The sequence below is a fragment of the Rhipicephalus microplus genome, chromosome 9, assembly GCF_043290135.1.
Source record: "Rhipicephalus microplus isolate Deutch F79 chromosome 9, USDA_Rmic, whole genome shotgun sequence".
NCBI lineage: Eukaryota > Metazoa > Arthropoda > Arachnida > Ixodida > Ixodidae > Rhipicephalus > Rhipicephalus microplus.
Genome location: NC_134708.1, coordinates 100,158,646 through 100,185,822, shown reverse-complemented (window position 1 = coordinate 100,185,822; position 27,177 = coordinate 100,158,646). Strand labels below are relative to the sequence as shown.

At 43.1% G+C, this 27,177-nt stretch overlaps 1 protein-coding gene across 2 annotated transcripts in view; it reads left to right on the top strand.

The window, feature by feature from the left end:
- The window catches only part of LOC119163128 (uncharacterized), a 533,653-nt gene that overhangs the window by 470,403 nt on the left and 36,073 nt on the right, over positions 1 to 27,177 (top strand). For both annotated transcript variants that reach the window (XM_075874163.1, XM_037415069.2), the window contains 3 exons: positions 8,580 to 8,725; positions 11,153 to 11,269; positions 14,442 to 14,588. In XM_075874163.1, the coding sequence (XP_075730278.1) occupies positions 8,654 to 8,725; positions 11,153 to 11,269; positions 14,442 to 14,588 (336 nt within the window). In that variant the 5' untranslated portion in view covers positions 8,580 to 8,653. The remainder of the gene's footprint in view (positions 1 to 8,579; positions 8,726 to 11,152; positions 11,270 to 14,441; positions 14,589 to 27,177) is intronic.

Genomic DNA, 27,177 nt, shown 5'->3' with positions numbered 1-27,177 from the left:
CTACTACTCGACAAGCTCGTACTGCTAGGGAAGCCCTATTTTGACCAGATTGATTAGATTGATATGCTGGGTTTAACGTCCTAAGACTAGTGTATTTACACCGATCAAATCGGAGCGCAGCACACAGAGCGAGCAAACCAGTCCTCTTCGTCGTCTTCTGATCACAATGGTTCACCCTTCATGCGATAGCTACGTAGCATTATGATTATGAGAGATGCTGTAGTGGTAGGCTCTAGAAATTTCTACCACTTGGTGGTCTTGGACACGCACCCAAATCCATGTAAGCACACGGGCCTACAGCATTTCCGTTTCCATCGAAAATACAGCCACCGAAGCCGGCATTCCATCCCGCGACCTGCGGTTCAGTAGCCGAGTACTTTAGCCACTAGACCACCGCTTCTGGGGTTTTGACTAGATTTAATAACAGCATTGTTTTTGAGTGGTGGTTGCCGGGGTGAAATAATCAGTGAATTTTTTTTTTCAGGAAGGAGCACGGTGCATGTATACGAGTTCCTTCTAAGTGATTGTGAAAGATGCGCGCTATCATGTCTCAAAAAGCACACTAAAAAGTATGTAGTTTTGTTTTACAAGACAGTTATGTTCGAGTGTCAATCATTACATTCGCATCATATTTCATCAACCTACCATCGCTTCATAATGTAGTGAACATATTGATCAGTCTGCTAGTTGACAACCTGTAGTGCTCTAGAAAGTTTTTTTTTTCTGATGCAGCAAATCTTTTGTATATGAGTGAAGTTTGACTACCCCGTAGAAAAACAGCAACCATTTGAAGAAAGGCTGTAGCAGTCAGCGTAATTTTTCCGAGAAGCAGGTGGCACTGAAACGCCAATACACATCATGGCTATAAAATGCTTGACACAGTAGTAATAAGGAAAGCAATGCTTCCCTCAACATCTTTGTTTTCTTTTGTCACTCGAATATGTTTTAGTCCCAGAAATGTAATTTGCGCTTGCTGAAGGGGAGATCCAAGACGCGTGCATTAAAGTTACTTTTCCTTGAACTTCTGCCTATGAGATAACATTTCCTTTTACACTTCACATCACTTAAGAGGCACGTGCGAAATTCCGTGAAAGTGAGGAACTTCGAGCGGTGTTCTTTAGCACTGCTTCGGTGAAACGTTCTCTAGAAAAAAAAAATATTTAACAGGTTCCGGAACTGGGTTTTCTCGATATACTTGAACGTTATTTAAGTATACATTCAGGATTAGATTTTCTTTTTCCTCGCAAATGAGCTCTTTTGGAGCGAACGGGAAATCCCCACTACTGTCAATTCTAAGTTGAATACTTTTGCCCGTTATGCGAGAGCGAATTTTGCTTTATTTTATTTTATTGGTGTTTCGAAGAGCTGCTTTCGAAGTGTGAAAGAAAAGTAAAGGCCTACATCGAATTGTCTATTTTTGTTATTCCTCGTCTGCATGATAATCACGGTCGTTATCATGTCCGTGATACTATTTTTATTTCTTTGTTTTGATTGAAGCTTCGTCTCATCTATCTTACTCGCCTGCATTTTGTTCATCTTGAACTTCATCATTTTCTCTATATGTATTTTGAACTTCATCATCACCATCATCATCATCATCATTGTCGTCGTCGTCGTGATCATTACCATGATCATCAACATCATCATCATCCGTAGCATCATTTTGATAACGTTTTGCTCTCTTTTTTGTCTGATTTGCCTGTATTTTGAGCTTTTTTATGATCATAACCTTTACATTAATATTATTCCTTCAGGAAGGCTAACAGCGCTTTAACCTTATGTGAAAGAAATACATTTGCGCCAGCAAAAAGAAGCGCCGAAGAGGAATGCCCCTCCCCCCCCCCGTGTCTTCAATATGGGCAATATATTTATTATTTTAAATTAAAATTTTTACTCACTAGAGCACAAGTTGCTTCATTTTAAAACAATTTTTTTCTTTAGCCTGAGAAATTATCTGTTAGAATTTCAAGTGCTCACTGAAAATAATCTAAGAGCTTTTTCCCTTCGAAATGGCCACAGGGTAACGGATCAATAACTTCGATTCAAATTGTGGATTGCGCACGCAAACATCTTGGTATTTCTTTTATATCTCATTATTATCTGCTCTTGTGGGCGTAACCCCAGGTGGTCGGAATTTCCGGAGCCCTCCACTACGGCGTCTCTCATATGTGGTGGTTTTGGGACGTTAAACCCCACATATCTATCAATCTTTTGTGGGCGGAATTCAAGAAAAGGCATGCAATATAATTACTGCTCTCAGCATGGTGCAACTCAGGGTGGTTTTTTTGCGTTATTGTAAACGTCTACAATGAGAAACCGGGAAGGATTGTAAAAGAGGGGAGGTTAGACTGCATACGAACGTAGCTACCAAAGTAGTTTCGTTAAAGTCCCAAAAGAGCAGAGAATATGTGTAATTATTCACCAGGAGCAGATAGCCAAACACTTTGACGTCGAACTCAATAGGTATACAGGTGATATTTAAGTAGATAGATGGGTGAGTTAGAAAAGGTTTGGAATTGTAAAAAGCAGCGCAAACAGGACGGAGACAAAAAAAACGAATGTGTCGTTGTCGTCATCTGATTGCGCGCTGTTCATGCCGTTTTTTGCCAACGTGCAGGTGATGTTGCCTTATCGTGACATAGGCTTATTTTGGTATGTTCATGTGACCGGGCTGTTACACATGCATTCACCATCTTTGAGCCTCACCTAAGCGTCTGAGCGCTCTACAGATTGTTTCAGACAGTTATGATTAGACGGCGCGCACAAGGTGAGTAGTCGAGTAGCTGAGCGCAGGCACCAATGATAACACTGCCACCTTCGATTCTGCATTGATAAAAGCCAACTAGTTTCGTCGACGATCAAATTAGTTCACGATTAACGACTGTACTGGGCGCTATTATTATACTGTGAGCGTCACATTTTCAAAGCGAGTGTCATTGACTTTTCTGCTCCACCACCCTGGTGCAGCGACTACAGTGTTCGGTCTGACCCGAAGCTAGTGGTTTCGTTTGATTGATATGTGGGGTTTAATGTCCCAAAACCGCCATATGATTATGAGACATGCCATAATGAAGAGATCAGAGAATTTATACCAGCTGGGGCTCTTTAATGCGCACCCAAATCTGAGCACCCGTGCCTACGGCATTTTCGCCTCCATCGGAAATGCAGCCGCCGCAGCCGGGATTCGATCCCACGACCTGCGGGTCAGCAGCCGAGTACCTTAGCCACTAGACCACCGTGGTGAGGCGTTATTTACCGGTAGTTATCATTTTGTCGATCACGGGTTTGTCGGCGATCAGTCATTGACCAAATGGAAACCTAACAATTCAATGAGGTGACTGACCATTTCGCGTTGACACATTTTCAATGTTGTCTGTATGTAATCGCATGACCGGCTTTGTTTACCTTCGAAGCTGAAGTATTGTGCCACTGCAAGCCCTTGGATGAAGATGCTATTCTCGGCATGATGGAACTAAACACTTGAAGGCAACATTGCGCTATGTAATGCTAAGACAGAAAAAAAAGCAATGAAGTAAGAAAAGTAGTGCGCCATTAGACCATTTTACGAATAGTTATGAGTGCCACCATGTTAGGCAGTTAACCTATGTGTGATGTACTACTGAACAAACAGTGTTACCGTGGACGCATACGCATTAAAACGGTCAATATTTCGCTGGAACAATAATTCACGTCACTATATCAAAAAGAGAGAAAACGTTGCTTTAACAGCAAAATGTATGGCACCCAGATGCCTTAAAAAATGTTCATAAAATCCCAGGCTTCGCTTGGCTGAGTTTTTCCGATAATGCAAAGGCTTGTGAGTTTTACTCACATAATTTTATTTTCTCTGTCAAGTTGAACAATGTAATGTTTAGCTTTCCTCAGTGAGGACGGTCATCCTTTTATGCATATGGCTTCGTTTTCTTACTGCTTGAACTGTTTTAAACAACTGAGACACTTATGTATACGGCCATATCCAACAGATGTTTCCATTCCGAACAAAATATTCAATTACAGCTCAAATTCCCATCAGACACTGGGCGAGATTGACGAAGGCAATATATAGTTCTTTGATACGTTTTATTGTGATAGCCACTTTACTATATGCTGCGAAATGAAATTATTGTTTGCTGGGTTAGGCAGAAGCTAATTACCGTCGACACCTAACGATAACGTAGGTGCATGGCACTTCTGCCAGAACGTCGAAGTCAAGTCGTGTAATTGTGAAGCGCGTCGGTAAAGTCCAAGAGTAAAAAAAAAAGGTTGTTTGGGTGCTGTGTTTTACGGGGCCGCTTTCATTCGATCCTTAATATATATATAGGGTGTAAAATCTGAAATTAAATGCGACAGTGAGAGCCAGGGCATTCACTTTGTCTCGACAGGAAAGATTTGTGGCAGAAGAAGTGGAGGCGCTTGCTCTCGGGTGTGAACGTTTTCTCTCCAACTTTCAATTTGCTGTGTTTTCACAGCGTTGATTGTTCTTGAGGTTAGCTTTCTTCTGTTTCTCTTTGAAAAGACTGCACTAGATAGCCTGCGAACGCTGGGCATTCCAAAACTTCCCCTAAGAAAGGGGTTTAAACTCATGACTGAGAGACGTAGTTACTAGTTTACAGTTTATATTTCGTCCCCATGCTAAAATTCCGAACACAGTTTTACTTTCGCTCGCGAGATACCAGTATACAGAAATGTCCCATATAACCACCATATTTCACATGTGCAGCTTGGGATTACTAGTTGAAGGTTCACATTTCAAGTCTGCTCCGTTACTTTTCGAAAATAATGATGAGTGCGCTTTCGTTTTGCTTGTACGAGGCAATTTCCAAGGAACGTTAGATGGAGATGCTGGGGATTTATAAGTCAGGTGGTGAATTTCATTTACGAAAGAAGCGTATGCTAGGAAACGTTGGTGAGCTCACTGCATGAACGGTATTTGTTTTCTCGGCTCGCCAGTGTCAAACATGGCGAAGCTCTCTCTTTCTCTGAATGTATCAGCGACCTTCACAAATTGCTAAGCATTAGAGCAATTGGTGGTAAATAGTCAAAAAAGAAGTTTTCACTGCGGTAAGCATTCTGGCAAATGTGCTTGTCTTCTTTACAGTATCAACTGAAGCTTCTTATCAATTAGGGAGCACTGCAGTACGGGTTCTAAAGGGCTCAAGGTCGATGGCAGGTACGGCGGTCTTCTTTACGGTAGCTGGCTCCCCGCGGTAGTCAGCATAGCCGATGCTCGCGAGTGGGGGGACGCGTTCTTGGAAACAGGATGAATGTTTATTTACATGATAAAAAAGATGGAACTGTACAGAGATTCAGCTATTATGTACAAAATGTCTTCGGCTTTTATAGCCCGTAGATTCCTTACACGGCAGTCCAAAGAAGGCCTTGACCACTGTCGCCACGAATCTGGTGACATTCAGTCTCAGTGATCCACCCACCAGAAAATATGCCCATACTGGACCACTCGGCTGATGACGAACACGGGTTAAAAAGTCTAATGGGTAGCACGAGCGCACCACACAATTACACACAATGACACAGGCGGTAGAGCCTGGTGGGAAGGGAAAGTCGATCTCCTCTGGGGCGAAGATGGCCGCTGACACAAACGTCAGCAGCGGTCTATGGCTGCGTTCAGCTACAGTGTTCCAGTAGTTTCTCGAACACAGCACTCCATGTGCTCGATCCTCGAGAACTATTACTGCGACGCCTTCCCACGCTTCCAAACTGTTGATTCTGTGTCACGACCTCGCGAAGGAGACAATGGCTGTGTGGAGAAATTGACTCCATGATCACTGCAACAGTGGCGCCATCTCACGCTGTTAGACTCTGTTTAACATAAGGGCAGTCCGCAAAGCTTCCGTCGAGCTCCTCATAACCCTGCCACAGTAAATTGCCTGGACCACCTGCAGGACAGCATTGTGCTTATCGCTTCCGACCGGACACCGATATTGGGGTGAAAGCCTTCTCGCAGACCGGCTCACGCACAATGGCGGCTGCTAAGACGAACTGCCTGGCCAAACGTAACAGAGCCAGTTGATCCCGCACAGGAATGAAAATCTGCGCTTTGACGTAGGAACACATGTGTATCCGCGATCGGCTACGTGTTTGCGCTAATTTTCGAGATAATTAGTTGTGCCCGAGTTTATCAGTTATGCACGTACTACTTTCATGATCAACGCACCGCTACAGACGATGACGACATGAAGACAGATGCACATGACGAGCACTGTCTCGCAGCTGGAAGACTTATTTCGAAAAACGAAAGCACGGAAACAATACCGCCCATAGCAGATATGTGCCTAAGTAAGACAGGAAAATAAATAAGTTAACGACAACACCTGCACGTCCTGAAAGAAACTTAGACATGTCACCAGATATCACATCAGCTGAGCAGTTCAGCAATCTCCTTGTCTGACAAGAAAATCGCCACGTGGCACACGCATCTCTCGAGCGTTGAGATCCACTAGAATCACCTGAATGCCAAAACCAGGAACGTTTGTATGAAACGAGCCCTATAGTTCGAACAATGTCACGGGTGGGATGACTAGAAAACTAAACAAAATAAAGAGGCTTCTAGCAGGCAGTCCTAAATTATGCTGTAGCTAATAACACGCGTCCCCTGCATCCCATTGTAATTCATAATAGAGGGCTTTATCCTAATCCCCACAAGGGAGCGCTACTATGTTTTCGCATGATATCAACGCCTGAAGGAGCTTCGGATATGGCAGAGAGGGTTGAGGATTGGCTATGCAAATGAATTCGATTATTGCCTCCGAAACATTTTAGATTTCGTGTTTCCTCACAGTTTTTGGTTACCCCTGGTACATTTTTTTGGTATTCACCTCGTACTTTAGAGCACACAAAGTAAATTTCGGGAAAAATATATACAGTGACGGGGAGCCTTCTACCATTCTGAACCTTTTTACTTCTTTGGCGACGTTATTGGAAGCAAAGTACAGGTAATTCAAATGGCCGCACGCTGTCTGCCTTTTGCGCCTCTTCGCGAAGACCCGTAATGATATGCTAACAAGGTGCGCTTCCCGGAACGTGAACAAAAGGTTCTCAGCGCCGACATTTCGTGCCTTGCCAAGAACAAAAAGTAATAAATAGATCGGGTACGGCAGGCTCTTGAGAGACATGCATCGTGTCAGAGCTGAGGCTTTCGTAAAGGAGGCGCTAAAGTTCCCCGATAACGACCCTCCTTTCACCCTGATAGCTGCAATGTATAGTTGCGTGTCACATCTGAAAAGCAGAACAAAATTGCATCGCAACATTTGTAATGACTACCTATCTCACTTTCGCCCTTAGTCTTGACGCGGGAAAGGTGAACTGTTGCTTAACTTTGCTTCTGTAAACTTAACTTCTTAACTTCCATCGGACGTTTATTTATTGTGTTCGGTTGTTCATTCTCTTCTTTCTGTTTAAGCAACTGTACAAGCTTTATCATATCACTGACAATGCCACCTTCGAAGTTCATCTCATTATGATGTTGGTACTTTATACCATTCATCGCAATCGTTTCCTATGTAGTGATCAATGACAGACTTCATTCAGCTGTCGTCCACATTTTCAGGCAGTTGAAAAAGACACAAATGCTAGTATTACGCTGCACATAACAGCTGATGCTCAGCTTCAGTTAAAAAATTGTACATTCATTATTGTCATATTTACATTTTTTATAAGGGACATTCATCCGTGAAGTAGCAGAAGTGTACGAATCATGCAAGTTTGCATGCTAGTGATCTTCTTCTAACAAACGCGGTAATCAACCCTGTCATAAAGTAATCAGTAGAACCTCACGACGTTCTTGTATTTGTATCGTTTCTGCCGTGTGCGAAGTAAGGTTGGATATTCCATGAGCAACGTGAAAGACAGGTGCATTGATCGGTATTTCGCGTGTTTTCTACGTGCCTGGAGTGCATCCCTTGCGAACACTGTGATGCTGCTCCCTACCGGTCGCACGGTATCGGATGGCCAAAATTTACTTGACAACGAAGCTGCTAGCGTCTGGTTGGAAGAGATATTCCTTGGAATTGTCTTCTCTTATGCGAGAAAAAAGAAGAAGTTTGTGCTGATGTCGAAAAGACTGCAGTAGAGTCGTCTTGCTGTAGATGCGAAGCAATTATTAAACTCTGCAACTCGAATAATCGTCAAACTACATTTAATAACGCCAGTAAGAATAGTATATAGAATAACTAATGGCATATCGACTTCGGATCAAGTCTTTTAATCTTACTCGAGCTTAGGTGAGGCATGTTAGGAAGACTCAAAAACGACGAAAAGACGCAACATCATCAATCATAAACTTGTATATGTACTAATAGGCTAACCAGAACTGCGCGAGTGAGCGTACAATTTATTTTCGACTATGCAAGTATAAGTACAGCCTTATGAATTGTGGCTATTATAAAACACACGGCATGGCGTGCACAAAGTACCTGCTTTGGGAGCCTCTCTCGGATCATTTGGATTGCCTATTGCCTGCGGTATAGCTAATAAAAGCTTGCAGTTAAGGCCACCTCGACCTATGAACTCTTCGAGGTAAGCCGATGGGAAACTGACACTTTTCTAACCTTTCTATGCAGAGATACAGCGCGTACAAAGCCAGAATGGCAGCAGCTCTCGGTCATCCCACACCTGGGTGCCACCTGGACCCCTCATGGACATCCACAAGGGGCGCTCAGTGCGACTCCAGGTTCGAGTGCAAGTGCCAGTCAAGGACCACCCGAATGTAAGCTTCTAATTGTAGAAAATAAATATATATTGATGAATCTTCAGAATAAGTATATATAATTAAATTCACTGGAGATAACTCAGGGTACGAATCGCCATTAATAATTACTGAATTGAACAAAGAGAGCAGAAAGGCAGGCCCTAAAATTATTGTGCAGAAAACGTAAACAATGTACAACAACCTCGAAAGAGAACAACGCTTTGAGATAGGTAGCATAAGTTGCTACCTATCTGGAAGATAGGTAGCATAAGTTGCCACCTATCTCGTAAGTTGTAAAAGAGGACGTCTACTTAGGTCAGGTAGTAACCGCGCAGGCGAACCAGTACATTGAAACAACTGGAAGAATAAGAATCGGTTTGAGAGTATTAGGCAAGCATTCTCAAATCGTGACTGACAGATTGCGACTATCCCTCAAGTGGACGATGTACGACAGTTGTGTCTTACCTGTACTTAGCTAAGGAGCAGAAACCTGGACTATTACAAAGAGAGTTCAACTTAAGTTGAGAATGACGCAGCGAGTATTTGCAAGGAAAATAATAAGTTTAACCTTAAGGGACAAGAAGAGGGCAGAGTGTATGAGGGAACAAATGAGTGTTAAGGACATTGTAGTCGTAATCAAGAAAAAGAAATGGTCACGGGCAGGGCACGCGGCGCGAAGGCAAGGTATCCGCTGGTCACAAGGGAATACATGCTGGATTCCAATAAAAGGCAAGCGAGTGAGGGGGACACAGAAAGTTAGGTGAACTGTTTAGATTAGGAAGTTTGTGGGTATGAAGTAGCAGCAGCAAGCACAGGATCAAGTTGAATGACAGAACATGATAGACGCCTTTGTCCGGCAGTGGATATAGTCAGTCAGGTTGATTATGATGAGTTATTATGGTAATGATTTGATTGATATGTAAGTTATTACGTCCCAAAACCTCCATATCATTAGGAGAGACGCCACAGTGAAGGTCTCCGGAAATTTCGACCACCAGGCGTTTTTTAACGTGCACCGAAATCTGAGCCCACGGGTTTACAACATTTCCGCCTTCATCGTAAATGCCGCCGCCGCTGCCGGGACTCGATGTCGCGACCTGCGGGTCAGCAGCAGTTCTTATGTTACTGAAATAACCTTAATACACAGAACTTCACCCGAGTTGCTGGGCTAAAAGAAGCCTTAAAGTGTCTATAGTTTTTTATGTTATTATTCCACTAAGCTTGTAGAGAATGCCTTTTGTTTCCAAGTGGCATATCGAATGACTCGTTTTGGTGGTTCACTTAATTGCTGAGTCAATGGGTCACTAGAGTAGATTGAATTGCCAGCAAATTATTTAAAAGCTCAAAGTGAGTAAAATTGTTTCATGTGTATTTTCGTGAGAAGTAAAACGCCAATTTTACCTGCAAGCCAACGGCAAGCGAATCCAGCTCCCAGTATCCAGCATGTACTGAACCCATATTCCAGCATACCATTGGACGCTGACGCCCAGTGGCACTGGGTCTCTCAATGGAGTAGTAAATTATTATAGAACAAAAAGTGCGCAGTGGTGACCACTGAGCAGCAGGGCTTGCACTATTGCACTCGTTGTAGGTAAAAGTGGTCATGACAGGACAGACATCAACGTCACTTGCCCTTTTGGCTGTTAAAAGTCTCTGGACTCCTTCTGTAGATTGGCGCCTTGGCTGCGTTGAAACGTTGTTTACGCCCTGTTGTGTCTCCAGTTCATATTTGGGTACGAATTGCTGTTGCCTACTACAGTAGCTGAGGCTCACTCAATTAGTTATCAGTCGTTGATGCTGTATGCTGAGCTTATTAATTTTAACTAAATATAATTAGTTAAAATATTAATTGTAACTAAAATACAACAGTGTCAAGGAGAGTATAGGGAATGTTATTATTAGCATTTAATGTAGAGTGTAAATGTGAAGAAAGAAAAGTGGACGACAGGTGACTTGCCGTGGGCAGAGCCCGATGCTCGCTAAATTCCGATAGTGCAACCGATAAGGTCGCTGGTTCGGTCCCTGCCCACGACTTTTCTTTCTTTACATTTATATTATAATATTACTAATACCATACTCTATACTTTCCTTGGCAGTGTTGTGTGTTGTTTCTCATTACTATTGTGTCTGACAAGGAAAAATTGTCCTTCCGAACTTCCACCTCATTCCTTTAGGTTTACGCAAAGAATAGTCCAGGAAGCACGGACAATTTGTGATGATCGATACCAGACAACTTATCATAGGATCACGGCTACCTTCAATATTATTTGTGAACTCTGCTTTCTCTTCTTCGCTCAAATAAAATGCACCCACCACATAACGTTTGTTGGTGTTCGCCAACACACTATGGGTATTTAAAGCCACTCATGGAAAGATGAACCAAAAATTGGTTGTTGCTCAAGCAATATTTTGTGATGCCTATTTTTATTTTTCCTTTGTCCTCAGTTCAACTTTGTAGGCAAGCTGCTGGGACCCAAGGGCAACTCCCTAAAGCGTCTCCAGGAAGAGACACAGACCAAAATGGCCATACTTGGCAGAGGTTCTATGAGAGACAAAGCGAAAGTAAGTGCACTCACACCTCTTCTTTGGAACATGTGTTTTCGTCCCACATTTTCGTGACATGAAGAACATTTATGACAACATTTTTATTAGGTTAATAGTTGCGGGATACTTTCTAATACACATGAGAGAAAGAAAATTTTTTATTTATTTTTATTCATCGATTCTACAGGCCAATATTTTGGCCCTTGCAGGAGGTGCAATACAGTAACGAAATAATCACAAGATAAACTCAATGCAAGATAAAGAAAGGAAATGTAGAAAGTACATTAAAATGAGGTAGCTTATGGCCGCATAGTCCAAGACGAAATGCTTTATTAGAACAATAGACGAAATAACACTTTGGTGAAGAGCTCCATGCAAAGTAAAGCAGCTAACTCAAACTGCCTTGGGAAAAATAAAATGCTCCCCATACAATAGCAAGGTACTGAACAGACTAAATGATTGATATGAAAATTAAAAGAAAAGTACCAAGCTCTGATGGAGTTTCTGCTTAATTTTGAAAGAAATAGTTTTTTTAACTCCTTTGAAAGTTACTAGTTCCTTGACTGCAAGACATGAGGAGGAAGGAAGTTTTATTTTGTTATGGTGAAGTACAAAAGGCTGTTCACGTGAGAATAAGCTTTGGAAAGGGTTGAAAGAATCGGAAAGTTGTGCCAATATCTAGTTGTGCTTGTTGTCAACGGTGATACATAATGAGGCTACTGAAGCCCGATTCTCTATTTTGTAATGTTGTCTAATAACTGTAGATAACGAAGTTTACGCTGACATTCCATTGGACCTAATAAATGGTAGGCATTAGTTTTCACGGGTAATCTTGTCGTTTATATTTTTTAAAGACAAACCTAGCAGCTTTTCTTTGCGCGGGCCCTTATTCATAATATACTTAGTGTGAAGATCCTTGACAATCGCCGCATATTCAAGTTTTGTAGGCACGAGTATGTTATAAGCTAAATTGTTTGTAGTTACTGGTATTTTTAAAAGTTTATTTTTAAAAAGCCACAGTCATCATAAGACTGCAAACCAATGCAGCCGCTATATAAGCAGGGATTCACTCACTTCTGCTTCATTTTTTATTGGCAGTGTTTTAAGTTACTGAAACTGTTTGAAATAACTTCTGTCATACCGTGCATTATCAAGATGTAGCTAGTTAAATCATTGTCTCAATTCCGACATGTTTTTCTAGAGTACTGTGACTCAGCTTTATCTTGGAGTTCTTCATCTGATAGTCTTTCGAGTCACACTGACACGTAACGTAGAAAAGGGCAAGGGTTGCTCATCAGTTTCCCATTCTTACTGTATTACCGATACAATGCTCAAGTCAGGGCCCTCGGAAAAATGCTCGCGTTTCATGCGTGTACTTCAGTTTGATATTAATTTGAAGCATTTTATGATCGCTTACGAGGAAATGGAATGGCCGTGTAATAGCGAACTCTTTCTTTATTTCTTCAAAATAAATTTGTGAGACAGTCAATGAACATGGCATACTCTTATAAAGGCAAATCCAATAAGAGCGAGTTCCCGAGGGTCAAACCTACAGCGATTAGCACTCGGCAGCCTCCATTCAGTGTACCCGAAGAACAACTTTGTTCATGTTGATAGTATATATATATATATATATATATATATATATATATATATATATATATATATATATATATATATATATATATATACACTGTGGACATCTAGACTATCGATTGACAGGTGTAAAGTATCGGAATGAATCATAAAACATTTGACACCTTAATTTGAATCAACATCCGGTGTTGTTGCGAACTTTCCTGTGCTATCTGCTTTTTTGAATGACGTGCGTTTAGCATAGTTTTTACTGGTACCCTTTCTTTCACCTTTCACGCATACATGATTGAGATAAGAATAGCACCTTAGCGCACGAAAGTTAAACAAGAAGAAACAGGTGGCCAGGTTGATTGTTCACGATGCAAACCGTTAAATTCTTTTTAGAGAGAAAAGAAAGTATGCCTAACAGTGTTGAACAAAGTGCCTATGAGCCTATCTCTCCATCGACCGCTCTGCCTGTTGCTTTTTTACTATTTAAAAAATAACTATGTTGTACGCTTGCGGCAAGCTTAACATAACGTGATTAACAAATTCAAACATTAAAAGACAGATGATGCTATTAAATGCATAAGTAAAAATCTACATCTCCATTTAGCGACATTATTTTTTTATAGACCTTTTTCAGGGGGTTCCGCCAAACTTTACGAATTGATTGTCCAATGTGTTCATTAAAGAGCTTCTTGTCTCATGAACTGACTGATTGATATGTGGGGTTTAACTTCCCGAAACCACCATACAAATATGAGAGACACCGTAGTGTAGGACTCTAGAAATTTTGACCCCCTAGGGTTCCTTAAAGTGCGCCCAAAACAAAGCACACGTGCCTACCACATTTTCGCCTCCATCAAAAATGAAGCCATCTCGCGCAGCTGGGATTCGTACCCGCGACATGCGGGTCAGAAGTCGAGTACCTTATCCACTAGACCAGTGTGGCAGGGCCTCTTATGAACTGACTGCCGCAAAAGTTTGTTAGACTTCAGCTAGTGTGATCGGAAGTACGAAGATTTGTGTTACGATTACACTGCTTTCTTTTTTTTTCTTATTTAGAAGCAACAGCGCTAACAGTGATGTGGAAGAAATGGGGAGATAACAAAGGAGGCGAGAGTGCTTTTGCCCGTGCTCACCACGACCTCGAACACTTTCTTTTTCTCTTCTTTTTTTTAAGAAACGCGTGACTTTCAGCGTGATCAATGAATGCACGCGCGGACACTAAGCAACATTTCAAGCTGGGTACGCCAACTATGCAGTTCACAATTCTCAAATTAGCCAATGGAAGTTGCATTGAGTTTATGGCACGGGAGTATGATACTACGGGTGGTCATTTGATTTTATGCCATTTTTCGCCACGAGAAAAGCGAGTGATTTGTGGCTGAATTTGATAGCTGCATAAATTTCAGGCCGCGTGCTCCGTCGAGGTGTTTGGCTCCCGTGTTTGTTCACAGGTGCCTAGACTGCCGGTCAACTGCGTTTTCTCACCGCGCTGAAAAAGTGCAGCAAGGCCCTATAGTAAACTCAGTCTTGTCTGTTTGTGTGAACATCAAGTCTCTTTCGTACAGTGGCCTATAAATTATGTCGATCGGCACTGTCCTTTCAGGAAGAGGACCTGCGAAAGCTGAAGGACCCAAAATACTGGCACCTTCACGAAGAGTTACACGTGGAGGTGAATGCTTTCGCGCCGCCGGCCGAGGCCTACCGGCGCATGGCATTCGCGCTTGCACAACTCAAGCCCTTCCTAGTGCCCGTAAGTACGGCAACGGATTCTGTCATGCGTTCTTTACTTTTTTTTGGTCGGAAGAGACAAGTCTATCTTATCCAAGTGCACATGCTGTGCTGTTCTGATGTTACTCAACTCATCATCATGAAATAGTGGTATCACACGCTTTGAAGTGCCTTCGGCTGACACAAATCTAAAGCCATCCGACCTTGGATATATGTTACCACGCAACTTACTGTAAACGAACGCTGGCTTTTAAGTCTACCTCGTATGAATTGCACGTTTAGGCAGAGGCGGAGCCGCGGTCCAACACATATGACCTCCAAGGTGGTGCCGGTGAGAAATTTCTTGTGTGCGTTGTTGAACAATAAAAAAATAGTGCTCAATATACATTCCAATGGCTGCTAATGGGGAATGAGAGACATGAGCATTCTGCTTTTAGTTAACGCGCACGCTGCGATCCCGATTAGCAGCCATTGGCATGTACATTGAGTACTATCTGACAGGAAAAGGTCGCTACGTTATACTCGCTGGGCGCAACCTCCTTGGTTTTAGAAAGGTTTAGCGAGCGTTGGGCCACAGTGCAACGAATACAGTGAACTAGTATATAGCATGAACTCGAAGTGGTTAAAGGTGGTAAGTAGACCCGAAGCGCAAGCCGTAATAAAGTGTGCATGCGTCACCTCTCGTTTAGTCCTTGGAATGTCCGCTGGATGGCGGTGCTTCTATATGAGGGATATATGATGAAAAGATGCGAGATGGTGGTACTTGGTGTGTTGAATAGATGGACGAACAAACACACAGACAGATGAATGGATGGACGCATGAACAAACGCAGGGGCGGATGCATGCACGAACGCAGGGACGGACGCACGAACAGACGAATGCACGGACGGGCGGATGGACGGTCACGCAGACAGACGCATGGACGGACAGAAGCAAGAACGAATGGACGGACGAATGCTTCGTCTCACTTTTCATCATTCACTCTGTGGATATGCTGCCAATATTTTTTTCGGAGGGGCAGGACACCACTTTGGTCTCAAGCGGGGGCCTAGGGGCTTTACGTGGCCGAGTGTCAATTTGTGTTTTGTATGCTATGGCAAAAAGCATTAAACATATCTTTTTTTTAGAAGGGGGGGGGCGGAGGGGGGACACAAACCAGTGCTCCACTCTAAAAAATCTTATCGAAAAATCGTCAGAACACAGCCGTTGTTCGCTGCTTTTTTTAATACTTCAGTTTAGCTTGCGCGTGTTCTCATCTTTGCGTTCAAATTCAACGTCTTTACCTTTGCAGACCAGCGTGGCACAAAAATGGCTTGGCTCTTCGATAAGCATTTTAGGGTTTCTCTAGAAAAATTCAAAAACAGGACATGGTTATCTCAGTTTACTACATGTGACATCGATGAACGTGAAAATCATAAGAAAAACATGAACGTCCAAAAAACTGCCAGATCCCACGTACTGAGGGAATTGATGATATGCGAATCAGGAATGAGGAAAGTTGATACGTTACGACACGGACGTAAATTATGCCGTACATTACTTTCATGCCATGAATGTCATGTTTGGATATGTCATTTATTTTAGTCGTCTATTCACGTCACGTGATATCAAATTTAGTATTACGTGATGTGATATGTTGAGCTTGCGAAACGGCAGCAAGCACGCTATGAGCGTAGCATGTACGTACCCATGTTTTACATCACACGCATGTCATGATTACCACGTTTGGACGTGTCATTTACCTTCGTGATTCTTAACGTCACGTGATACCAAGTTTCGTAGATGTTGAGCTAGCGAAACGGCTGCGAGTACGCTATGAGCGTAACTTGAAGTCATGTTTCCAATGACACGCACATAATGATTATCATTTTTTACGTGTAATTCATATTCGTCGTCTAACCACGACACCTGATGCCGAATTCTGTATGTGTGGAACTATTGAAACGACCGCAAGCACGTTATAAGTGTAGAATATAATCACGTTTCGCATGACAGGCAAATCATGATTATCATTTTTGGACGTGTCATTTGCCTTCGTCGTCCATTTACGTCACGTGATACCAAATTCGCTATATGTGAAGCAAGCAAAATGACCGTAACAGCATAATGAGCGTGGTATGTTGTCATGTTCTTACAGGACACTCATATCATAATTATCATGTCTGCGCCAGTCATATACCTTCGTCATTCATTGACGTTAGGTAACCCCAAATTTGGTATATCTGACGCTGGCGAAAGGGCCGCGAGCACATCATGAGCTTGGCATGCAGTCACGTTCTTACATGCACGCATCTTTTGATTATATATGATTATCATGTTTCCACCAGGCATATGTACCTTCATCATTCATTCACGTCCCGTAATAGCATATTTAGTATAGGTGAAGATAGCGAGACGACCACGAGCGTACTATGAGCGTGGCGTGTTGCCATGACTATTCACAACGTAAAAATAATGACGTGGATGTGATGATTTCTACGTCAAGGTTGGTCACTCATGTTTGCCATGCAGTCATATCATACCATACCATATTTGCAATATGTCATGTTAATTAAGCCACCAGAACAGCAGCAAGACCATATGTAAATCATAATGTTCATGACATTCATGTTTTTGTTTTCATGTTATGATTAGTTAATTTGTTGTACAGTCATGTTATGCCATTCCAATTTTGCTATTGATACTATTATTGTGAAGGCCAGGAGAGCTAAATGTCGTAGGCGGCTAGATAGATAGATAGATAGATAGATAGATAGATAGATAGATAGATAGATAGATAGATAGATAGATAAATAGATAGATAGATAGATAGATAGATAGATAGATAAATAGATAGATAGATAGATAGATAGATAGATAGATAGATAGATAGATAGATAGATAGATAGATAGATACAAAGTCGCCAAAGTTCACTAAGAAATGCTTCGCTTTTAAAATAAACTATGTATAATATTCAGACTATTACTGATGGCATGGTTACAACAACGCCTGTCCTTGGTGGCGCGAAGCGCAACCGACTCTACCAGGGTCCGTCGCGCGCCCTGGCAGCTACCTGGCAGCCACCTGGCACCGTCGTAATCATTAAATAACCATTTAAATATATTTCATATTCGTCCAAGGAGCTTCACTCCAATATCAACCTTGGCTTCGTAGATTGGCTGCCAAGTTCTTGTTTATCCCCCTTCGAAGTGCTACCTTTAGGTTGACAAAGTTTAGTATTTCTTTTTGAAGTACTTCTTAAACAGTTTAGTGGTGCTGCTATAAGATCCGGACAGGGTTTTGTGAAGTGCTGTATATAAAAATATGAGCCAACTAGCTAAAAAACTAATTAGACAGGAAACTGGTGTCATTCATGTTGGCGAAACATAAGAGTTTGCCCAGCGAATTTTTGTAGGTTGGACTCCAACGGTCACAATGTAGTTCTGCTGAAACGCTCTTGTTGTTATGCCATCTCGTCGTGAACTCGTTCATGGCGTAATTTTCGGCAATGGTGCATTATCAAGCGTGAGGCCCACGGGACGGCTTTATGCTCTCTCATCGTAGAGTGCCTAGTACTCTATATCGTTGACCACTTTTTCTAAGCACACACAAGACGCAATACCATCTTTGACCGGGACGGCTTTCTGCTCTCCTATAGTAGAGTACCAATTACTCTAAGTCGTTAAACACTTTTTTCTCAACAAACATTCCGCTTGTTTTACAGAGGTGCCAGTGGCTCAAAACCAACAGTGGAATCAATAGGGTTATGCAGTCTGAAAGATGTTTCTTCACAGCAAATAAGCGAAGTGGTGACAAGTAGAACACTGAGCAAAAAAGAAGAAAAAGCATCCGGCATGAAAAAAAACTAACCAGGTGCGCGAGTTTGATTGGTTGAGAAGATGGAGGGCATTGCCTACGCGTGACCGGTTAGCATATCGGGGAGCCGTTCCAAATGACTACTGTCCAAACTGCGGCTAAAGAGAGACGACTCAACATGCTCTGTTTTAGTGCTCGGTGGCAAGGGGCGTCTGGCACATGGTAAAACGCCTCTTTGGCTTTCGCACAGTGCCCATGGGAACAAAACGTGGGTTGTTTGCAAGACTGGTATTTACAGTGACCTTGTACGTACTGTGGTGGCGACGGTGTTTAGCGGAAGTGCGCCACGAGCCTCATAGAGGCGCCTAGCCAGCACTCCAGAAAATACGGCTTTTTGTGTGGAATTACCTAGATCAGCAGCTGGAAACGCATGGCGAAGAGGATTTTTTTCGCCGATGGCATACACGTTTCTTCAGAGTAAGAGAGGGACAGCTGATGTTTCAAGTTGTTCCGTACTGGCCATGCGCCCACGCTAGTACACATGCATTCGCGATGTTCTGTGAAATGTGATTAACTTGATTCATTTTAATTTTGCTTTGGCTTGTAACATTTGGATACCCAGTAATTAATTAGATATTGGTGCTCATTTGTAAGATGTATACACTGTCTTTACTTGTTTTCGATGTTTAGTTTGTGTATGTACAAGATAAGTGTAAAATAAGCTTCCTTTTCTTAATCTACATTGGCTTTGCTTGGTTGCTTTGGCTCAAGTGCGAGGCTCGCGGGATGGCTTTATGGTCTTTCATAGTAGAGTACCTAGTGCTCTATATTGTTACCCACTCTTTTTAAACACAAATATTGCTTTCTTATAAATGATTACGAATTAAATTGTTACCCTTTTGTTTTAGGCTCCTAATGTTTAGCGTAACGGACTTTACAGCGCGCTCTTTTCAAGCCTCTCTTCAGCTCAGTGCTCCCCCACAGTATATACTACAGTTCTCTAAACCGTCTGCCAAATTATCTAACCAGATACACATTGCAGGAATTCTGTATTAAAGATAGTAGGCGGGCAAGCCGGAAAACGTTTGAAATTTATTTTGAACTTTATATTTATTACAACATACCATCAATTGGGATGCTGATGGCCGGGGTAAAAAAGCCTCTTCATGGGCTTGACTAGGACAACGACCTCGTACAAAGTGGCAGGGATAGGCGAGTGTACAATGAGTCATCCACCCTTTGCCTCTGAAAGACAGGTGTATCTTCAAATTGGTGATCAAGCAGGCTTTTTAAAGTGTACACATAGTTATTTCAAAGAGCGCGAAAGTTAAACACAGATAAAAAATTGTGGTAGCATCTGTGTCACATTTCTGCACTGCCGGAAATCAAAGCTGTATCAGCTCGTTTGCGTAGATTTCTCCATCATTGTCGTTCGACAAGCAACTGCTGTTTTTCTGAACCACACTGTTCCCACAGGGTTGCACCCCTATCACACAGAGGAGGACGCCATTTTACAATACTGGGTGCATCAGTTACATGAACAAAGTCATTTCTTGACTATCATGCAGTTTTTAGGCGTGATTTTACACTGTTATTGCTTTAACTGTTGAAACGACAGAAAACAGAGAATAATGAACCAGGTACCTTGAAGGCGGACCCCTAAAATGCTATCTAATGGTGGACGAGACCAGATCGTCATCCGTAGGAGTCGTGAAACTCGTTGTGATGTCTCCGGTACTGGACGAGTTAAGAAAACCAAAATAACGTCTCTGACTCCACCTCTTGTCGCAATGCTGCCCTACCAAGGTTGGATGATGTCCGCAAGAGAGAGAAGAAAGCAATACACATGAAGTAAAAGAAAGGTAGGCATGTTAACCGGTCTAGGAGGGCTGGTGTGTTACCCCACCCAAAGGAGAAAGGAGTGGGATAGTTTCAAGCAAGAAGAAAGAAAGACTGGAGAGAGAACGCACGGGAAGTTGGTCTCACAAGATAGAGAAAGAATATAAGAAACGTAGAGAAGTTAACTTGAGTACGTACAGCTTGCTATTTAGCACGTGGGCAGAAGGGAATGAGGAAGTAACAGAGAAAGAGATAGAAGGAAATTCGGATTGCACACCGGTGGTTTTCCAAACCCTATACTCAGCAAAAGATCTTGGGTGCATGGTCTCCAAGTATATCAGCCCAGAAAGCCACCCAAGCCCCGCTGCGATTCTTGGAAGACAACATCATCGTTCGACCACCTATGAAACTCTCCACTGTGTGTGTGGAAGCTTACCAAACGAGCATAAGCTGTCTGTGGGTCATGCAATGCACGATGACTTGGTTTGTTTGTGTTTTCTAACATTTTTGCTGAAACGCTGGTTTAGAAAATACACTTTTCGAATAATACCAACTGTTGCGATTTCAGGCGAATAGATGGAGGTGGTAGTATTCTGACAAATGTGCCCGAGTTTTTTCTTTAGTTGAATTATTCAAAATCTGATGATGATACGTTGACCGGAGCGATAAGTAGTTTACAATGGAGGACATCGAGCACGCCGATATATTTCCTGAAGGCTGTGTGGACAATCTTAAGCCGCTGGGTGAATGTGGTGAAATTATAGCATCGTTATGCCATTTTAGCACTCGCTAGTGTTTAGTTAGGGGATAATTTCCGAACACTAAAGAAAAGGAGTTTTACGCTTTGTGACGGCAGATAAGGAAGAAATTTTACGCAATTTGAAAACTAGCGCATAGTTTAGATTCCCCCTATTCATTTACATCTTCAAACACAGCTCCCACTGTCAAACGCTCTTATTTTTCTCTTTCTTTCTTTCACGCCCGCTTTTCTCCTTCTGAAATACAGGGTAGCAAACTGGACTGTTCCTCGAGTGAACATGCCTGTATATTCATAATCATTCCTACTATCTTTCCAGATCCAGAAATAAAAAAAATGTGCTTCAAGCAAAAGGGTTTCTGAAGCTTATTTGTCCAACAACTAGCCACTATTCTGAGTGGATATGCAGAAATAGCCTCATTAACCGGGTATTTACAAACTAACTAAGCGTGCTTTACTGACCCTAGGGTAGCTTTGCATCATGCGAGGAACGACTCTTTCATAAAGGTTTTTCCGCAATGCACGAATATACAATGCATGAAGCTATAGAGTCCTGTTAAGGCCTGGCAGGAAATGGCCGTGTGGCTTGTTAGAGACGGTCGCTGCATTCACCTTGATTGGCTCCTAATGCGATTGTCCACAAAGAAGAACCGCCTAAGGGATTAGGCACAACTTCGACGCTAACGCAGTAATGCACGACTTTTGATATATTCTGCCTTGGGTGGTTTTCCGGATTTCATGCTTTAATGAAAGTTCCACGTTTATGTAGCAAGTCTTTGTTCAGTCGCTGTCGAGTTGCGCTAAACCCAGCGGCTGAGGTTTTTATTGCACTGTGAGTGTGCGCCGAATTGCCACCGGCACCTGCAGAATGCAGCCTGATCGATCCATTGCTGAAACATGATTAGTGCTACGAAGTGCGATGAGTCGTCAATCGGCGGTGTGACGCGTACTTGCACGCCACGCTGGCTTCTGGTTTCAGACGTCAGTTCGAAAGTGACTTATTCGTATGCGCCCAAGTACCGAGAAAACATCTACAGATGACGTGACTGATAGAGAGTGAGAAAAGTTGTGACTGCGAACAGTCGTTTCCTACCCTTAGCCCTGGAAAAAAATGCGGAAACAAACCGCATAGAAAGCCAATGGCAAAGAGAGGGACCAAGTCAGGAGCACAAAAACGACACCGTTAACAATACGCATAGTACAGTGTTAGCAGGCATCGTACTGAGTAGCGTTTAAGGATGTCCTTAAACAGCAGCCTCAGTCTTTTTCAGCCCCTCGTGCTGGGAAAGACGCGGGCCTGTTTTCTTGCTACTTGATTAGGGATCTTCAGGAACCCTCTTTAGCTTTCAATCGCACGAATAACATGCTATGTGAGGAGCGGTGCAATCTACATATAGACGTGATACTAAACACACCAGCGTGGTCAAAGTTGGCCCGAATGAATTTTATGTACAACTGCTATGACAATGAATTCATTGATTGCGGAAATAGGAAATATCTAACTGCCAGAATAATAGTATGCCGTATCATCAAAGAAAGACGCACAATGCAGGAACGCCATTCCCAACTGAAGGTTCCCCGCCGTGGTGGTCCAATGGCTAAAGTACTCGGCTGCTGACCCGCAGGTCACGGGATCGAATCTCGGCTGCAGCGGTAACATTTTCGATGGAGGCGAAAATGCCGTAACCCATGTGCTCACATTTGAGTTCACGTTAAAGAACGTGAGGGGATGGAAATATCCAGAGATCTCCGCTATGCTTGCTCTCATAATCATATATGGTGGTGTGGAGATCCCTCATATCACTCATCAATCAACTGAAGGTTGATTCAACTTTTGCCACATTCCTTCCACGACTTTCGTTATTGACCCGTTACACTGCAAGTGCTGCCTTGCGCAAAGTGAGCCGAATGACCAAGTACTACCGAGATAATCGAGGAACCTTGCCATGTGATTACGTGCAGTGCGCGAACTCTACGGTGTCTTCTAAACCTATGTGGGCACGAGTGATAACGCTGGAATTTTTTTTCGGTGGCTTGTGTATAAATGCCGACGCACTTCCCCGCTTGTCAGTTGATTGACGGCCAACTCTGTTCGCCGCCGTCAGAGCCAGCGCGTTAATCTGACTTTCAGTTGTTTGCATTGTCACAAGTTCAACCCAATTAAGATTATTCTTTGACCCACTGACTGTTGCTTTCGTAGACATCATGACTACATGACAATATTGCCGCATGTGCTTAGGCACCTACCGAAGTCTTGCGCCGCTTCCTGCTCTCATGAATTCTGCCGCACCGAGTGACAAGACAAACGCGCCAAGCGAAATGTGCCATGCAACGCTGGCTGCAAGTGTCACCACACCACGCACTGGAAAAAGAAGGCTGGCGGTTTTTCGAAGGAGTGGCATGCGGCGAAACGCAAAAAGAAGTCGTTGACAAGGTTTTCACTAGCAAGCTCAGGACAACCTTTGTGTATTTTGTTGACGGACACAAGTTCTCCATAAATAAACAGTCGTTCTAGCTTCCGGCTTTGTATTTGTTCACGTGTTTGGAAAAAGAGCTTAACGATTTAGAGTACTCGGTACTCTACTATGTGAGAGCTGAAAGCCGTCAATCGGGCTATATTCTAGCACGTGCATTGCTTTGCAACCCATCAAGAAAGTTTCTGGCCAGATATAGAGTGCTCAAAATGTGCGCCCTTCTGGTACTAGTTTTCTTTTACTAAGCACCAAATTCAAGACAAATTTTATTGGAGATTAAGTCAGCACTACTTGTCCCAGTTAGATATTTCATCATGTTCTACAATCTTTTTTATTTCTGGTGAACGTGTGTGTGTTTCCTTCTCAATTAAAAAATTGGCAGCTCCTACGTACAGTGGGAATCGATGAAACGCGAAGCACGAATAAGAAACGTTGATATGTCACTTTAAAATCAGCACAACGTTATGAGGTGGAGGTAAATGAAGCTGTACATGACTTCCGTCTCATGATTATCATGCTTAGATGAATTGTTTACCTTCGTCATCTATTCACGTCACGTGATACAAAATTTAGTATATGTGGAGCTAGTGAAACGGCCGCGAGCACGCTATAATCGTGGTATGTTGTCATGCTCTTACTTGACAACGTGTCAGGATTATCTTGTTTGCACCAGTCATATATTTTGTCATCGTTTGACGCCACGTAACACGAAATTTGGTACACGTGGAGCTAGCAATACGGCCGCGAACGCATCATCAAGGGCCCAACATACTCCAATGTAGCGTTGAAGGGCACGGACGCTGCCCACAGCGAGGCTACGTTAGCAAAACGCTACCACTCTGTATTCACGCCAGGCGCGACCGGCGTAACCAGCGTCCGTCGGCGAGGCCCGACGGCAACCGGCGTGCAATTCACGCTGATGCGTTACCCACACAACACTGCGTCTCCCTCTTTTCATGAAGGAGGAACACCGGACACGCTGAAACGAGCATGCGCCAAAGCAACGCAGCGCGGCGCGCGCCTGTGAGTATATGGCAAATTTGCGGCGCCTGGCGTCCGTACGCCAGCGTGACGCGACAAAATGAACGCCGGCGAGCACGCACACCGCCTCACGTCGAAATGTATTGGCGCCTTGACAATGCCATCTAGTCATGTTCGAACATGACAGGCATCTGATGACTATCATGTTTGTACCAGTCACATACCTTCATCATCCATTGACATCACATAATACCAAATTTGGCATATGTGGAGCTAGCGAAATGGCCGCGAGCGAGTCATGAGTGGGGCATGTAGTCGTGCTGTTACATGACACGCATGTCGCGATTATCATGTTTGGACGTGTCATTTACCTATGTCGTCCATTCGCGTCACGTAATACCGAGTATGTACGTGTGAAGCTAGCGAAACGGCTGCAAGCGCATCATAAGCGTAGCTTGTAGTCATATTGTTACACGGCACGCATTTCATGTTTATCATGCTTGCACGAGTATCGTACCTTCGTCATTCATTCATGTCCCCTAATACCAAATTTGGTATAAGTGAAGCTGGTGAAACGGCTGCCAGCGCATCATGAGCGTGACATGTAGTCATGTTGTTCCATGACACGCATCTAATCATTAGCATGTTTGCACCAATCACATACTTTCGTCATCCATTCACTTAATGTAAAACCAAATTTGCTCTATGTGACGCTGGCGAAATGGCCACGAGCGCATCATGAGCGTGGCATGTAGCCATATTGTTACATGACACGCATGTCATGATTTTCGTGTTAGGGTCTGTCGCTTGTGTTCGCTCATGGTATATACTAGTTCATTGTATTCATGGCACTGTGGCCTAACGCTCGATAAACCTTTCTTAAACCAAGGAGGTTACACCCAGCGAATATAAAGTAGCAACCTTTCCTTGTCAGATAGTGCTCAATGCACATGCCAATGGCTGCTAATGGGAAATGAGAAACAGGATACTTCGGCTTTTACTTTCTTTCGGCTTGCGCTTCGTATCTACTTCCCACCTTTGCCCACCTCGAGTTCATTCATAGTGTATACTAGTTCAATGTATTCATGGCACTGCGGCTCAACCCTCGCTAAACCTATCTAAAACTAAGGAGGTTACACTCAGTGAGTATAACGTAGCAACCCTTTCTTGTCAGATAGTGCTCAATGTACATGCCAATTGCTACTAATGGGGATCGCAACGTGCACGTTAACTAAAATCCGAATGCTTCTGTCTCTCATTCTCCATCAACAGCCAGTGACACATACATTGAGCACCATTTTTTATTGTTCAACAACGCACAGAAGAAATCTCTCACCAGCACCACCTTGGAGGCCAAAATGTTATACTTGTTACATACTACAACGGCTTCGAGGGACGAACGGGTGCCGCTATAAAGAGCTTCCTGCTAAAAGAAGAAAATAAACCAACAGAAAAAGCGCCACTGTCTGAATGTTTTGTGCGCGGTAAAGTAGCATGGAACTATATATGTAGTCAACGAAGGTGCCGACAAGACGACAGCGAGGCACTCTTTCGGAAGCTGTCTGCCAACCGTAAGCACGCATCGCTTCCGCTCTCCGGGCGTCCGGCATCTCCACGTCCTATGGACAAAAAAGAAAAGAAACCTGCGAGTAAAGTTTTGATTGCCACGTGGAAGCTGCGTCGCCAGCCAGCAAAGCGACGCGAGCATTTCTAGGTTTTCTAAAGACGACCGGACTACGTGACCGCTTATAAGTGTGTAATCATGAAGGCCACATGTACCCACACGTTGCCCTTCACTTCTCTCTTTCTTTTCTTTTATTCTCTCACCCCGTCCTCCAGTGCAGGGTAACAAACCAGACATGCGTCTGGTATACCTCTCTGCCTTTCATGTCTTCCATTCCTTCTCTTCCTGAGAACGCCTAGCTCATTCCAGCCACCATTCAAAAGCATTGATCCGATCAAACATATTAGATGCAATTAAGTATTCTGCTTATATTAGCTACTACTGTTTCTGCTGTAATTCGTGCAGCAGCACTGGTGGTACAGGGACTTATACGAATTTATATTTAATCAGCTACGTGACATCAGGAGTTGGCTAAAGCGAACTTGTGAGTGGATCAAGGCTAGAATCCTAATGAACTCGTATGAGTTCATTGCATTAAACGAGCTTTACCAATTATTTGGGCAAAACACTTTGATGCCTCAAAACGTGACCATTGGAGTTGGTGTCAACGCCAATGATGCAAGACACCAGCATACGATGTCTCACCATGTGATGTGACCTCGAAATCATAGATATTGAAAATTTGGTGCATCATGATAACATAGCGTTACATAGCAGAAGCTCTCGTGGTGACGTCATCACGTCACACCGTCACTTGATCTAAGGTGGGCGATGCCGAAAAACCTGAAAAGCCACGTGATGTGTTTGAAGCTTTTAATGCCTTCGATCTTGGAGGCAATGTCTATGTCAAATCTTGTTATGGGCAGGACTGTTTCGGGGCAAACGCATCAACACAATCAACAGTGAAGAAAAAGGAGATCAATTTTGCCTTTCAATTATGTTAGGCTAATGCACAAAAACCTGTGAAGTTTCTCATACATACGGGTTTTGAAACTTGCGAAAACTTTAGCAGTCGTTGCTGCTTTCGAAGTCACCACTATGGACTGCAAATGCAATCCTACCTGGTGAAATTGAACTCAGCTGCTTCATTCAAGTGAATTCAAGGATAGCGATAGAGCACCAGACAGACAGGTAGTTTT